Genomic DNA, 16,047 nt, shown 5'->3' on the forward strand with positions numbered 1-16,047 from the left:
TCGAACACACAGCTGCTTGTGCCACCTTATGACAATAGACTGACACTTCACACTTTGAGGCTAAATTGCCCACCCCTACATATAGCCTAGATTGGGAACTTGACTCAGAAGATATGATGGGTCATCCCTTCTCATGCCACTCTCTCACTCCATTTCTTCTCATGCTGGTTTACAGATATACAGATATATGCTGTCATGTGCTAAGGCAGAATTCCAGAGAAGGGGAGAGGAATGGGAGGGGAGGGGAGGGGAGGGGAGGGGAGGGAGGGAGGGAGGGAGTGTGTGAGAGAGAGAGAGAGAGAGAGAGAGAGAGAGAGGGGGAGGGAGCAATGTCAACAATTTTGATTCCAGCACAGTCAGCTGAAATCCAGGCTCTGGCGCAGTAGCACTCATGTTGCTCTCAGTGAAAATTGCATTTTGCTTTTATATAACCTTTTAAAGCACAGATTTAACAACAGCTTGAAATAAAATAAAAGTAATAGGCCTGAGAGGACTTGGATGTGTACATTTAAAGGACGCTAGTAAATATTCTGGTTGACAGTGAATAGGGCAAGGATGAGATATCCAAAAGGGCTGGTTTCTGAAGTGGGTAAGTACTTGCATCCTTCTAAGATCAAATGCACATCTTTAGTGCATCAAAGACATTTTACATTAAAAAGCAGGTTTATGTGAGGTCTGGCAGATGTAAGCTGTCTGTGAAAAAAGAAAGTGTGTGGCTGTTTCCGCTGCCTGTGACAGCACATTTTAGAATAATGTAAAACTCAGCCCCTGGTCCATAATTTCTTGAGCATCTGATTCAGCATTCTGATTGAACACTGTTCACCATGACGGTTTTTAATTGCATAGGATATCATTGGAAACACTTAGAAAATACAGTGAACTGCAACATGTACAGGGAAAGTCAATTATAATGTAACATCTTTTTAATGTAAACATTCTGATTAACATGTAACTCAGTTCAAGTTCACGTTTGCATATGGTCTTTTTGTACGTATATATGTTATAATATTATATTTATGTTGCATAAATATCTGAATATATGATGCGTTTCCCTGTGTTGAATAAGCTGGCAGGATTTCAGTTTACCGGTGTTCATTCAGGTCTTCAGCTTCAGCACATGTAGCTTGTGCACAACAGCAATTCACAACATTAATAACTATCATTGTTAATGTCATAAACATAATATTATAAAGAGAATATTACCGTAATAAAAAAAAAGTTGTGAATTATTTAGGTTTATCTGCCGTGTTTCAGCGTGCTGTTACAGGTAGAGCCAAGAGCGTGTCCAAGACACATCTGACTATTCAGGGTTTGTAGCGCAGGTGAATTGCAATATTGGAAATAGGCTACTTATGTTTTAAACCGTGAAAACAAGATATCATACAAACAATGTGCAAACCTTGTACAAGTCAAAATTTTGCTGGTGAATGGCTTTCACCATGATAGTGAAAGTAAAAACTGATGGCACTTTCGGCATCTGTTTTCGCACACATTAACAGTGCATATTGTCTCAGAGACGAATCTTCTAATATGTGGTATATATAACTGTTTGAATATATTTTAATGTTTCTCTTGTGGCCCGAAAGAAAACATTATTCGTGTGGAACAGGTTGTTTTTGAAAGTCGGTACATAAAATAAAGCTGCTCTTTTGTTTCATTAATAAAGTGCTACTGAAGTTTAACTATTTCATTTAGGCTATGGGCCTATAATTAATTGTAGGCTATAATAAACCTGTTTTAAAATACTATTTTGTCAGTTATGCGGTGATGCGCTATGAAATTGTTACGAAGCAAATTAATTTGTAATATTCATTTAATAATAAAAGTAACCTAATAACAATAGGCAGAAAATAATAGGCCTACATTAATTGGAAATGCCAGATACTCTTTAATAATAACAATATTTAATGATTTTGACAATATCTCTGGCTATAGTCCTTACATGATTGTCCTCTTTCAACACACTCCATCTTCTTATCGCCTTACTTTTTTTTTTTTTTTTATACACGTAATTAATGTTGTCCAGGACCTAGTTTTCATTATTTAAGCATTATTTTATTTATTTGTAAGGCTGCTTTCGGTTTGATTTATGTTGAAGTATTTAATGCCTTTTAATGTTTTTTTTTTTTTGGTAATCAGGCTCTCAAAAAGTATGTAGTAATGTGGATTTAGATTTATCGGCCAACATATTGATTATCAGCTTTCATATTTAATATACATGCCTAAGCTAAACAAAACATGCTAATCACATACAAATCTTGATGGTGGGACACAGTCACCCACTGCTTTCTGACTTTGGGAGAATCTTCAAGTTTCTGGTTTCTGTTCAGTACAACTAGGTGTGTCTGTTACCCTTGTTATGGGTGTTTGGTCAGTCTTAAATCTTTCAGATGGTAAGAATAGAGTTGATCACTCTTATTAGGAAAAAGCTGTGCAAGCATACATCATTATTTTTAAATCAACTTCAAATGCAGTCTCTCACAAAGTTGCCATTCGCATTTTCCCGTCTAGCGCCATGTCGTTTAATTAGCAAATGCATTTGCGCCCATTTGTGCGCCCATAATATTCATGCTAGAAACATGCTAACAGCATGGCTATTAACTTGTTAGCCATTCTAACAACATGCTAATCATACTAGAAACATGCTAGAGACATGCTAATCATGCTAGAATCATGATAGCAACATGTTTGAGACATGTTAAATCATGCTAGCAACATGCTAATTCATGTAAAATGTGCTAGTTGGGTATTAATTAATGTAAATAATGTTAGAACATGTTAATTCATGTTAGAAACATGTTCTTTTTAAAACTTCAGTTTCAACAATTAAAATTAAACTTTAAGCTTTTCAAAGCTATTCCAAACCTTCAGGCTGCCTCAGAAGCCTGTCCGAGATCAGTTTCATGTGGTGCCTACATTAAAAACACTGCCTGCAAAGTCATGTGTTTTTTTTTTTTTTTTTTTTTTTTTTTTTGGCTGCAGTACATGAGGAGTGCAAGGGAACTGTTCTACTTGGCTATGTTTTTGAAGTCAGGGTAGACACACATTGCCTGTTGTTATGCCTGGTTGAATTTAACACTTGAGCAAGCAGTGTAATTCCTTTACAATCAAATGTGTGATTACCACCCTTTGATGTATATTTAGTTCCCAGTCAGATGTTGTGAACATGACTTGCTTCCATTTCCAAAGCAAAAGCTGGAACACAGGTTGGAGTTTTAACATTGTTTCAGTTACGTGTTGTACTTAGTTAACTTGTCTTAATATTTTTACAGAATTGAAGCTGTGCCATCAATGGGATTTAGACCAAATAAGGAAACAGTTTGGTTTTCACACACTATTGGACGCTCAGTGACATATGGGAAATGCTCTGTGATCTAATGGAATGTTGAACATCTAACTAACCAGTGACTCTGGCTATAAATGGTGTCCAATTCATATCAGTCAATCATCAATTTGTGGGAGTCTCAGCAATTGTAATTGTCTACTTTGGGGAATAAGTGGGTCAGTAGTGCTACATGCTTGAGAGTGTCCTGAATTCCACCTTATGCCCGCATCCTATAAACATCTGTACTGTTTATGGCAAGCTGATTGTAAAAGCGCCTTGTTTATTTTCGGGCAGATAACTTTGGGAAACCTAAAGTGTGGTGCGCTAAAGATCTGGAAAGTGCTGAAGAAGTTTTCTGAATAAGATTGAAAAGAAAATTATTAAGTCCGGCTGAATAGTGTACATCAGCATTTTCAGTTAACTTTCCACATTAAAGTTTTTTCTGAAGGTACAATTAACTTATAAAAATTATTTGAATATAATAGTCTCTTTTTAATTAAGAGTATGTTTTAAATGAACTGCACTGCTCAAAATATTACTAATAATTTGTATTTATTTATTTATATATATATTTGCCATGGTAGATCAACCAGGTAAAGAAAAGCATGTACAATACTCAAGATACGAGATCACCTCTATTTATATAGTGCTTTGTACAGTGCAATACGAATTGTTTTCAAAAAGTTTCACAATAATGAACAGAAAAATAACAATGTTAATGTTTTCTAAATATTAATTGTCTTTTAAGACCCAATGAGCAAGCCACAGCTGACAGTGGCAAGGAATCAAATAAATTAATTAATGCATCATGTTTTTGTATTTGTTTTAAATTATGAGCACATTGTATGCCATTTTACTTTTCAAAAAAATAATTTTGATAATTTTTCCACTTAAATGTAAATCCATTACGTCCTTGGCCTCTGATATCTATAATCCTCTCTGATTTCTATTTTAAAGAAGAGAAGCACAGCAGTTAAATTGTAAACTGCACTGTAATTCTGGCTTATTGCAACTTGTAGTCTTCTGTTTTAATTCTAAGAACTTTTGTTAAAGTGAATGATTTCACAGTGCCCGAAAGCAGATGTGGGCATGGTTTGAATTTGGGAGAGATAATGAATGAAATAGGGCTTATTAACATTATTTGTGAATCCTTGCTTTCCAGTGATGTAGCAGAATGATTTAAACTTTAAGAAAGGCACATTTAGAAGATGTTTATGACGAATCTTAATTTTCAGTCAGTTTTTTTCCTCACCTCTAAACCTTACTTCTACACTTCTTTTACTTTTGCTGTGTCTGTCCACCTGTGGGTGAAGTCTTCTAATCCAACATGATCTCATGAGTGTTGGTAGGTAGAGTGTGTACTACCAGACATCATTTTATTTACCTTTGCATACAAAGGCATACAATATTTATGTATTGACTTATTAAATTAAATTATTTACGTATTCCCAACTTCACAGATGTACAGATGTCTATGGGTCTTTATGAATACTGAAATCATGGCATTAACAGTTTGATTACAGTGGGGCTCGAAAGTTTGGGCACCCTTTGCAGAATATGTGAAAATGTGAATAATTTTCAAAAAATAAGAAAGATCATACTAAATGCACGTTATTTTTTTATTTAGTACTGTTTAGTAAGATATGTACATAAAATATGTTTACATTTAGTCCACAAGACAAAAAAATTGCTGAAATTATTAAAATAACCCCATTCAAAAGTTTGGAAACCCTTGGTTCTTAATACTGTGTTCTGTTACCTGATGATCCACGACTGTCTTTTGGTTTTGTTATGGTTGTGCATGAGTCCCTTGTTTGCTCTGAACAGTTAAAGAGCCACACAGATGGGAAATCAAAAATTACCTGTATTACAGTGTATGATGTAGCTGTCAATCAGTGTAAACAATGTGCAAAGTAATTAAACCAAAAAGTACACGTCTAAAGTAAGGAGTCGACTCTGAATCGCTGAAACGAGTCGTTATAGATTTCAAATCTTTTGCCCATCTCTATGTACGTCACTAGGAACACTTTGCATAATAATCTCCACCTACCGTCTTGGGAGAAACGGAACTCTGACCTGCCCCACCCCCCCACAAAGACGCTCTGGTTGGTGTGATAGCATCATGTCGAGGAGACAGTGTGTTTTTAATTGTAAAGGCAAGTTTGTTTTATTTTCACTGCCAAAGAATGAAGATCAGAAGAACCAATGGCTAAAACTCATTTTTACCACAATACCAGAGCAGTACAACAAATCCAATCCATTTTACAACAATGTGTTCACAACATTTCACTGATGACTGCTTTTCTAATCTTGGTGAGTACAAGGCGGGATTTTCAAAGCGTTTGGCCATAAAAGAGGGTTCATCACCAACTTTATTTAGACCAACGAGCATCTCCGAATACAACGCGAAGTATGATTATGAAGTTATGTGTTTGTTTTCTCCCGAGCATCTTATCAGTATGTGTGCTGTCTGCGCTGATCTTCACTTACAAAAACGTCATTAAAATGAAGCGTAACTCTGTGAATACTCAACGAAGAGACATGAGAGAAAAAATCCATAGAGAGCTTGACATGTCTACTTTAAAACTAAACAAGTGCTGGCAAAAACAGATAATCTGTGATAAAGTAATCCATATGAAAACAACGCGATATCTGTTTTTCATGTCTCCCTTCATTATATATAATGTGACCACGCCCCCGCGCTGAACGTGCTATTCAGATTCAAACTGAAGCGCGCTGCTTGAATACACCCACACAGAAGAAAAAGCAGCGAGACTGTTCAAGTTTTTTTATTTTACTGTTTGTTTTGCGGTAAGAGGAATAAGTCATAATTCACCCCAAACAGATGCTAACGCATTGTTTACCGTGAAGTTGTGTGCTGAACAACCAATCAAAACTATGTCAGTTGACCAATCAGAACACAGTATGCAACCGAAAGGTGGGGTTTAAGGAAACTGAATCTTTTGAACAGCTTTGCACGAACCTATTGGGGATCTCTGAGAATTGAGGTAATTTTAAAATGATATTTTGACAAAATGACAATGTTTTTTAACCTTGGATGGATTTAAACCCAATGTACAGGACTTATAAACAGTGATAAGAAGCTTAGAATTTTCATCTTACTGGCTCTTTAAACTGAGAACTTCTTCAGTTGCATCTCTTTTCCTTCTGGAGCACCTTAGATTATAAATTAATAGTAGTTATTTAGATTGATGTGGTCATTTATAAAATATAAAATGATTGTAAGAATCCACTCGCCAGCCCAAAAAGGGGAATCCAGCAGCCTGGTCGAAGGTTTCATGCGTATTCGGTCTTTTAATTGTTCTTCTGAATTTATCAGTATTTAGTTTGAATTTTTGTCTATCTCTGTGTTCAATCTGACTCCAGTTTCACGTGATCATTACATTTGGGCAATATTTCATCACAAGATGATTACAGATATTGATTGTTTATTAATTATTAATTTAGATATTTGAGTATTCTTGAAATCCCATACTTTCAATTATTTTGTTCATTAGGGACCAGGTATCGCACATTTATTTACACTCGGATTTACACTCGGGCGATTTTAGTGAACCCACGGACACGAACTTGTTAGTTCCAACCGTACTCAGAGGATGCAGAGTGGTTATAATACTTTTCAGTGAGCTGCCCCCTGCATGCTCATAACAAAAAGTGTTATTTTTATGACCACTAGAGCTACACTGTGTTAAGCCAGTCACAGTCATAAATCGGAAATCCCTTATGGTGTTCACCATGATTCATACATTAATGCTTTAATATTATTTGTACTGATCACAGATTTGCACAGATTAAATCTTATTTATTATCAGTCAGGTAAATATGTATAATGCCAATTTACATAGTCAATTCAAAGATATCAAATCAATACAACACATTCAGTTCTCAAAGATAAAACTAGGAGTAAAGGATGCATACCTGACTTCTGGAAAATGCATATTATAGAGTGTGTGGACACACTCCATACTACAGGCTCTCTGGCTTCAGAATCACAAAGTAGTATTTCGTCACTTCCCTTATATACTCAGACCAGACAACAAAGAAATCTTCAAATCAGTTTTGATTTGTTAGGTTCTCGTGGCCCCAGGGTCACACCAGGCTTGGAAGCATTCCCAGATACCCTAAAATGGAACACACCCATTCCTGAGCAGAACACAATTCTACAAAGGTTTTCAATATTTATTATAATATAAGTAACTTCTGTGAAATTGAGACCAATTTACCAATCGCTCAAAGACCTTTAAAATTACATGAAAACACAAAAGGTTTACGTTCATGAATCCTGAAGATATGGTATAGATATAGTAAAGATATACCATTGCGAAAGTTCCTGAGTGTTTGACTTCACAAAGAATTAATTTCATAAGAAAATAATTTAACTCCTTCCATGATAAAACTGTTTCTTTACAAATATATTTATAATATAAAAGATTTATATTATAGTAAATATTTATAACTTAACTTTAACTGTTAAATACGTAATAATGTTTACGTATGTTGTAGATGTTTCAATACATTCAATTCAGTTTCAGCATCAATCAAAACATACAAAATTGTATGTTTCATACCTGTAAATGGTGTGTACTAATATTGTAGCTTTGTTTAAACAATGAGACCACGCGGCCTCATCTGCTAGAAAACGAAAGTGAAGGATGGATGTTAATATTGATAGTTCTGTGGAACATAATTCTATGCGACATAGTCACATAGGAAAGAAAAAAGGCAAATTAATTAATACTGAATTGAATAAAGGACTTGTGAATCAAAATCTAAAATGGAAATCAGTATTGTAGCCCTAAAGTAGTTGTAATTCTTTATATGTAATTAACATTTATATATCACCCAATAAATGGTATAAGAATGTGAAATCTTGGAAAGAATATGAATAACAAATCGTCCCCTTGGAATTATAAGGTTCTATCTGCATTCTGAGTAGTTTTGAGATATTGAGCTTTAAAGTTTTTGTGTTCCATAGACTTCTGTTTATAGAACCTTTTTGTTTTTTCAATAAAAAAATCCCAAAATGTACACAACTTAAAATAAAACATCACATAATGTAAATAAATTGTCACAGAATAAGAATATGTGAATAACTCAATTTTGACAAAAATGTCAGATAGAACCTTATAATTCCAAAGGGACGAAATAGCCATAGTAACATTTAAATGTCTGTGTACAGAATGTATGACTCCTGTGCCATTTATTTATTTATTTTGTCAGAACTGGCATATTGTTGTACAAATTTAGTCAGTTATATTGGTTGCATGTGACAGTTAGGATGAAACATTTTAACACCCCTTCCCTAAAGGCTGCAGTCATTCTCTTATCTGACAAGATGGGAGAGAGGAAGTGATTTGGAGTGAATAGAGGAGAGATAGGGAGGGTTTGGCTTGCCCATCATCTCTGTTGCACGTAGGCATTTAAAGATGCAGTATGTTATATTGACACACAGCTAGCTGCATTCCAAATTCAAGTCTTTCCTCCTCAGACTTGACACTCATGTGGGTTGTCAGATTAAGGACATGCAAATGCATAAATGTATTTAAATGTAAAATTTATAACACTGGTTTCAGGGCTTCGCTACACAACATGTATTAGGGTATTTAATCCAAAAACAATGCATGTTTGGAGAAATATATCAGTTTTCACGTTACTTAATTTATCTGTAGAAAGAATAATGATTTTTATTTGCTTTCCTCTAAGTTATGTGATTTGATAGGTGTGAAAGAGCATAAAAGACTTAGTTCTGCCTGTCTTCTGGAACTTATGACTGACGCACAATCTGATGACTCTGATATGTTTATATTAATAAACATACGTAAATATATAGGTGCATCTCAATATATTGGAACAACGTGGAAAAAATTTTTTATTTCAGTAATTCACCTCAAATTGTGTAACTCGTGTATTAAATAAATTCATTACACACAGACTGAAGTAGTTTAAGTCTTTGGTTCTTTTTAATTTTGATGATTTTGGCTCACATTTGACAAAAACCCACCAATTCACTATCTCAACAAATTAGAATACTTTATAAGACCAATAAAAAATAAAAAAAATTGTGTGAATTGTTGGCTTTCTGGAAAGTATGTTAATTTACTGTACATGTACTCAATACTTGGTAGGGGCTCCTTTTAATTTAATTACTGCCTTAATTCGACGTGGCACTGCTGAGGTGGTATGGAAGTCCAGGTTTTATTGACAGTGGACTTCAGCTCATCTGCATTTTTTTGCATTTTGCATTTTTTCCTCTTGACAAGACCCAATAGAGGTTTAGGTCTGGAGAGTTTGCTGGCCAGTCAAGCACACAAACACCATGGTTATTTAACCAACTTTTGGTGCTTTTGGCAGTGTGGGCAGGTGCCAAATCTTGCTGGAAAAGGAAAGCAGAATCTTCAAAAAACTTGTCAGCAGAAGAAAGCATGAAGTGCTCCCTGGTAAAGGGGAGCATTGAATTTGGTTTTCAAAAATCACAATAGGTCAAAACCAGCAGATGATATTGCACCCCAAATCTTCACAGACTGTGGAAACTTAACACTGGACTTCAAGCAACTTAGGCTATGAGCTTCTCCACCCTTCATCCAGAATCTAGGACCTTGGTTTCCAAATGAAATACAAAACTTGCTCTCATCTGAAAAGAGGACTTTGGACCACTTGGCAACACTCCAGTTCTCCCTAGCCCAGGTAAGATGCCTCTGACATTGTCTGTGGTCCAGCAAATTCCTTGACACCTCTGTGTGTGGTGGCTTTTGATGCCCTGACTCCAGCTACAGTCCATTCCTTGTGAAGTTCACTCAAATTCTTATATCAATTTTGCTTGACAGTCCTCATAAGACTGTGGTTCTCTTGGTTGGTTGTGCATCTTTGTCCTCCAAACTTTTTCCTTCCACTCAACTTTCTGTTAACATGCTTGTATACAGCACTCTGTGAATAGCCAGCTTCTTTGGCAATGAATGTTTAGCCTAGTGAACCAAACTGAGAGATCATTTTGAAGGCTAAGGAAACCTTTGCAGGTGTTTTGAGTTGATTAGCTAATTGGCATGTCACCATATTCTAATTTGTTGAGATTCGTTGATGGTTTTTTTTTTTTGTTAAATGTGAGCCAAAATTATCACAATTATAAGAACCAAAGACTTAAACTACTTAAGTATGTGTGTACTGAATTTATTTAACACAAGTTTTACAATTTGAGATAAATCACTGAAATAAATTAACTTGATGCACCTGTAGTTACGAGTCATTTCACAGCCCTCTCTTCATTAAAGGATGAGTAAAATGGATGAGTCTTCGAATATTTATGGTCAAATTACAAAATTTGTTTATGGTTGCCTAGAAACTAGGGGAGGCTCAACTTCCCTAGAGGCTCAAATCCACCAGTAGGAATATGGAGAGGAAAAGCTAGAAAAGGAAAGGGAAGATTTATGATTTTGCAGAAAATCTGCCTAAGACAAACGCTGCTGATCACACAAGCAAGAAAAAGTAATGCAATAAACCAGATGAACAGTATGTATGAGAAGGAAATGCTCCTCCCTCTATCCTCCACTGACCTACTTCCAGCAGCGCATAGGATAATGTGTTGTGGTTGTGGCCCCATTTCCATCTCTGCCTGTCTGATTCTCTCTCTCTCTATATATACAGTATATACCACTATGCTTTTTAGAAAACACAGGTTACCCAGTATGCTCTGCCCTGTGGCAAAAAAAAAATGTATAAAGAGACAGCATGAAATTTTTTTGTACCCAAGTATGCACAAATTACATTCTTGGTTGTTTTCCAGTATGTCCACACATCCATACCTGCATTTATTTGTGGTGTTTTCAGTATCATTAATGAAGCAAGTGTAATGTATTCATTAGGGGTTCATTAGGGGTCATTCACAAAAGGCGGTATCTTTAGTTTAATGGAACCTTCTAATGCAACTAATTTAGAATGCTCTACATAGACTGCTGCTTCACTCTCCACACAGAAATATATTTCCTAACTCTCCTCACACGAATCTGAGACTTGACATAACCACAGTAAATTATTAAAGTTAGATACTAAATTTATCCCATTGTTTAAGTTAAAAGTACCATTTGTCTTTGCTGTTTTTATACTTATAATGTAGCTTTAAGGCTTAAACCAATGGTTATGCTGATTATGTTTTTAGTATGTAAACAATGACAATCTACTGTATATGGAGAGACTGTATTCATTTAATTGTTTGTTTGTAGTATTTAGTGGCAGACAGTCTTTCTTTAAGTCTTTCGCTCTTATTACATTCAATTCCAATAGCGAGCTTAGGTAAAATATGAACCTAATAAAAAGAAAGGAACACTATCTATATTATATAGGAGCGTTAGTATTAATAGTATGGTTTGTTATTGTCCTCTTGCATTATTGCATACCTGTCTCCTGTATTTTACCATTCTATCCCGCTATCATCCCACTTAAATATTTTCCCTTAATTTTAATCTTTCTTTAAAATATCCCGCTGGGCATATTTTATATGTTTGCTACATTTGCCTTCGGTAAAACTCCTGTAATTTGTATGGCCTAAATCTCATTATATGAATAATCACGTCAGTTGCCAGATCTTGTATGAAATGCATCTTTCTCACACGCAAAAAAAAAAGCCTAAGCTAAAACGACCATTATTTTTACTCAGAAAAGACACAGTTTGATATATACGCAATAATGAATATAATAAATTAATATTATAATAATATTATATAATAATTTATACTTTTGCACCGCCCCAACCCCAAGCACCCCATTACCCCCATCATGGAAGTCATTCAGTATTATTATTATTATTTATTTTTTTAATTAATGGATCTGAATAAAAACCAATTCTTCTTTATCAAATATAACACCTTTTGCTTGGACATCCTTCTTTATATAGTGGAAACCAGTTTTTTTTTTAGCCAGTTGGGGCTTGTCTAGATAATTGATTACCTCAATTTATCCTGGCTGATCATCTTGGATAGACTTGTTCTAGCTACAAGACCACCTTGTACTGGCAAAAATCCAGCTACCATATTATGCCATAACATTTTGAATGCAAGCACTTGTAGGGTTTGATATCAGAAATAAGCAAGGCTGACAGATTTATTTCCTTGTCACAATTTTTTGGTGAGCCTAATGGAAACCACTGCCATTCTGATTATTGTGAACTTACTCATGAGAGCAGGGAGTCTAGGATATCTGGGCTTGTTTCCCTTTTTAGTTTTCTCTGTTCCGGTGAGTGTGATGGGTACAGCCACGACTTCTGGTAATTACTCATGTCCTCCCTCACTTTACTTCTCCATTGGCGAACATTGTAGCCTGAAAACAGAAAAGTCTTTGTTGTGCCCCAGTGATTATGCCAGCACATCCAGAGAGGTGCCAGGCAGTTCCATTCTCTGTGCCCACACTGACCAAAGAAGTTCTGGAGAGTGATGAAGGTTTTGCTTTTAAGAAACTCAGCTCCTTCAGTGCCACTCCAAACAGCTGAAGGGTTCAGCCTGTAGAACATCAGCCTCTATCTTTCATTGATGTTCCCATTCTGATGATGAGCAATTAAAGCTGTCAGACTGATGTGAAACTGCTTTAAATTCAACATCAGTGATGTGCAGCAGTTTAGGGAACACCATATCAGGGAATATTAAGGGCTTTAAAAGATATTAATAGAAAAAAATAAAGATGGAAAAATCACAACTATTGTTAGGAGGCTTTAGCTTTTCTCAAGAGTTGTTTTTGAGTTTTTATTACTGTGGTAGAATGCTTAACACATTTATTCAGCTTCTTGCCGTTTGTCTTAAAGCGATAGTTCACCCAAAAATGAAAATTCTGTCATTATTTAATCACCCTCAAGTTGTTTCAAACCTGTATGAGTTTCTTTCTTCTGCTGCTAGTAACAATTGACTTCCTTAAATAAAAAAATACTATGGAAGTCGATGGCTAACAGCAACTTTTAGACTACAAACATTATTCAAAATATCTTGTGTTCTACAGAAGGTTTGGAACAACATATGAATGTGAGTAAATGATGACAAAATGTTCATTTTAGGGTGAACTAGATTTAAAAACCATATAGTTTGAGAAAAATTATTGTGTAAACATAGTTATCATGTGTGGTTTTTATTAAATCCTGATTGGCTCTTTTTTACTCTCTTTCAGATCATGCCCCCTAGATAGCAGAATCTTCGCTTGCTGGCTGTCAGCCCCTCCAGACTGGAGAGGATGCCTCCACGGAAGCGCACACGGCCCACCCTGGGCTTCCTGTGCTGCTTCAGCAGCAGTGAACCCCCTGAGATCAACCTGAAAGACAGTGTACCACTGCAGCTGCTGGAGTTCAGTGCCCCCATGCCCCCAGAGGAAGAACTGCATGCACGTTTCTCTGAATTAGTGGTTAGTATCTGCCAGCTATTCTGGCTGAAAGGTTTATGCCATCAAATATGTTTAATTTACAACTTGATCCTTTCAATGAATCTTTATCCATAAACCATGTAACACATATGTGGAAAATTCAAAGGGCTTACTGTGTGTCACAGTGACTTATCATCTAATTTCTAACATCAGGCAGTTTGGAGCACTTGTAGTACAAAATTTGATCATAAATAAGGCTGTAGGAATTACAGATTATTTGGCAGACTTGGATTATTGTGGTTGAGGCATATTCTTTCTAGTTCAGTGAAGCAAATTCAGTGCTGATCCCTGCTGCTGCCAAACAACAAGTAATGTTGGGGTGTACTCTACAAAGTACTTAAAGGGGGGGGTGAAATGCTATTTCATGCATACTGAGTTTTTTTACATTGTTAAAGAGTTGGATTCCCATGCTAAACATGGACAAAGTTTCAAAAATTAAGTTGTACGTCTGAAGGAGTATTTCTATTCCCAAAATACTCCTTCCGGTTTGTCACAAGTTTCGGAAAGTTTTTTTCGAGTATGGCTCTGTGTGACGTTAGATGGAGCGGAATTTCCTTATATGGGTCCTGAGGGCACGTCTGCCGGAAGAGCGCGCTCCCGTATAGCAGAGCACTGAGAGGCTGAGCACAGACAATCACTGATTGCCAGGGCAAGACAACCCTGCACAGATTACCAAAGAAAAAACAGCATTAAGGGACCAGTGGATGGAGTTTATTTTTACAGAGCATCAACGGAGTTGTGCAAGTGTTTGTGTTTGTTCCCTGCATTTCTAAAATGCTTGTTTTACAAACAAAGCCCAGTTTGACGACGGATTTGCGTATCGTTTATTCTTAAGGATGATGCAATCCCAATGAAAAAGGGTCACGATCAGAGATGTATAGTAACGAAGTAGAACTACTTCACTACTGTACTTAAGTACTAAAAGACGGTATCTGTACTTTACTAGAGTATTATTTTTTTCTCCTACTTCCACTTTTACTTCAGTACATATTTTCGCTGAGTTTAATACTTTTACTCCGATATTTTTTTCATGTGCTGCATCGTTACTCGTTACATTTATAAAAATGTTACGAATCATTCCATTACAAACCACTGCCAGAACTGTAGATGGAAGGTTTGATGAAGCTGGCACATCATTGAGCGAATCAAGCGATTAAGAAGACTGCGCATGCTGACTGAACTGCTGTGAAGAGAGAAATGAACACCGAGCCGAGCCAGATAATGACTCGTTCTCGAGTCAAGAACCGGTTGCATCGGTTCTCGGATGACCAGTAAGGTTAGTTCTTTCTGACAGTTCAATTCAATAAACCAGTTGAAGAAAACAGTTCACCGATTCTTTTGCGCTCGATGCAATTGGTCATTGGCCATGACTGCACCTGGGCTCATAACATTAACACAGAATCAGTTCGGTTCAGACACTATTTGTGTCGGTTTGCTTCAGGCTAAATCACACATGCGCAGTATCATCAGCTCCTCGGTTCATGAATCGGACGCGTCTGACAGAAACGGTTCTTGACTCGTGAACGAGTCATTATCTGGCTCGGCTCGGTGTTCATCTTCAGTTCTCTCTTCTCAGCAGTTCAGTCAGTGTACTGTTTGAGTCAATGAATTACTCCGGGATATTGGTTTATTTTAGCTCAGAGGGAGTGTCAGACACATTAAACAAGTTAACAGCTTAATTCATCTGTGGATTAATGCGTTTTGTAGACGCGAACTGTTAAAAACGATTCAGTTCGATTTGGTGAACTGTTTCAAAAAGATCCGGTTACATCGAATGATTCATTCACGAACCGGATATCACAAACTGCTTTGTTTTGAACTGTCTAACAACAGACACGGAAGAGAAGCCAATGCTGAATAAAGTCGTATTTTTTGCTATTTTTGGACCGAAATGTATTTTCGATGCTTCAAAAAATTCTAAATGACCCTCTGATGTCTTACGGGTTTGAAACAACATGAGGGTAAGTTATTAATGACATAATTTTGCAAATTGGGCTAACTAACCCTAGTAACCGTTTTTTGTTTACAAAAAGTTACAGTCAAAGGAATTGTGATTGTCCTTTAGGTTAATCATTTGAAATGGTAAAAACAATATGTTCAAACTTTTGACTACTTTCTTTAATAGCTACATAACACAATACTTCTACTTTTACTTTCAGTACTTGAGTAGTAAATTTTAAAATAGACTACTTGCAATACTTAAGTACAAAAAATGTTGAATACTTTAGTACTTCTACTTAAGTGTGGTGCTTAAAGAGCACTTCAACTTCTACTCAAGTCACTTTTTTGATAGAGCACTTGTACTTTTTCTC

General features: G+C 36.0%; 1 protein-coding gene across 3 annotated transcripts in view; it reads left to right on the plus strand.

Annotated features, from left to right (window-relative positions):
- The window catches only part of daam2 (dishevelled associated activator of morphogenesis 2), a 142,845-nt gene that overhangs the window by 27,371 nt on the left and 99,427 nt on the right, over positions 1–16,047 (plus strand). Inside the window, exons 1-2 of one of the 3 annotated variants that reach the window (XM_052620013.1) lie at positions 355–589; positions 13,487–13,717. In XM_052620013.1, the coding sequence (XP_052475973.1) occupies positions 13,550–13,717 (168 nt within the window). In that variant the 5' untranslated portion in view covers positions 355–589; positions 13,487–13,549. Of the gene's footprint in view, positions 1–354; positions 590–13,486; positions 13,718–16,047 lie in introns of those variants that run through there. The other 2 variants (XM_052620014.1, XM_052620012.1) reach the window with 2 other exon arrangements.

The sequence above is a fragment of the Carassius gibelio genome, chromosome A17, assembly GCF_023724105.1.
Source record: "Carassius gibelio isolate Cgi1373 ecotype wild population from Czech Republic chromosome A17, carGib1.2-hapl.c, whole genome shotgun sequence".
In the NCBI taxonomy this organism is placed as follows: domain Eukaryota; kingdom Metazoa; phylum Chordata; class Actinopteri; order Cypriniformes; family Cyprinidae; genus Carassius; species Carassius gibelio.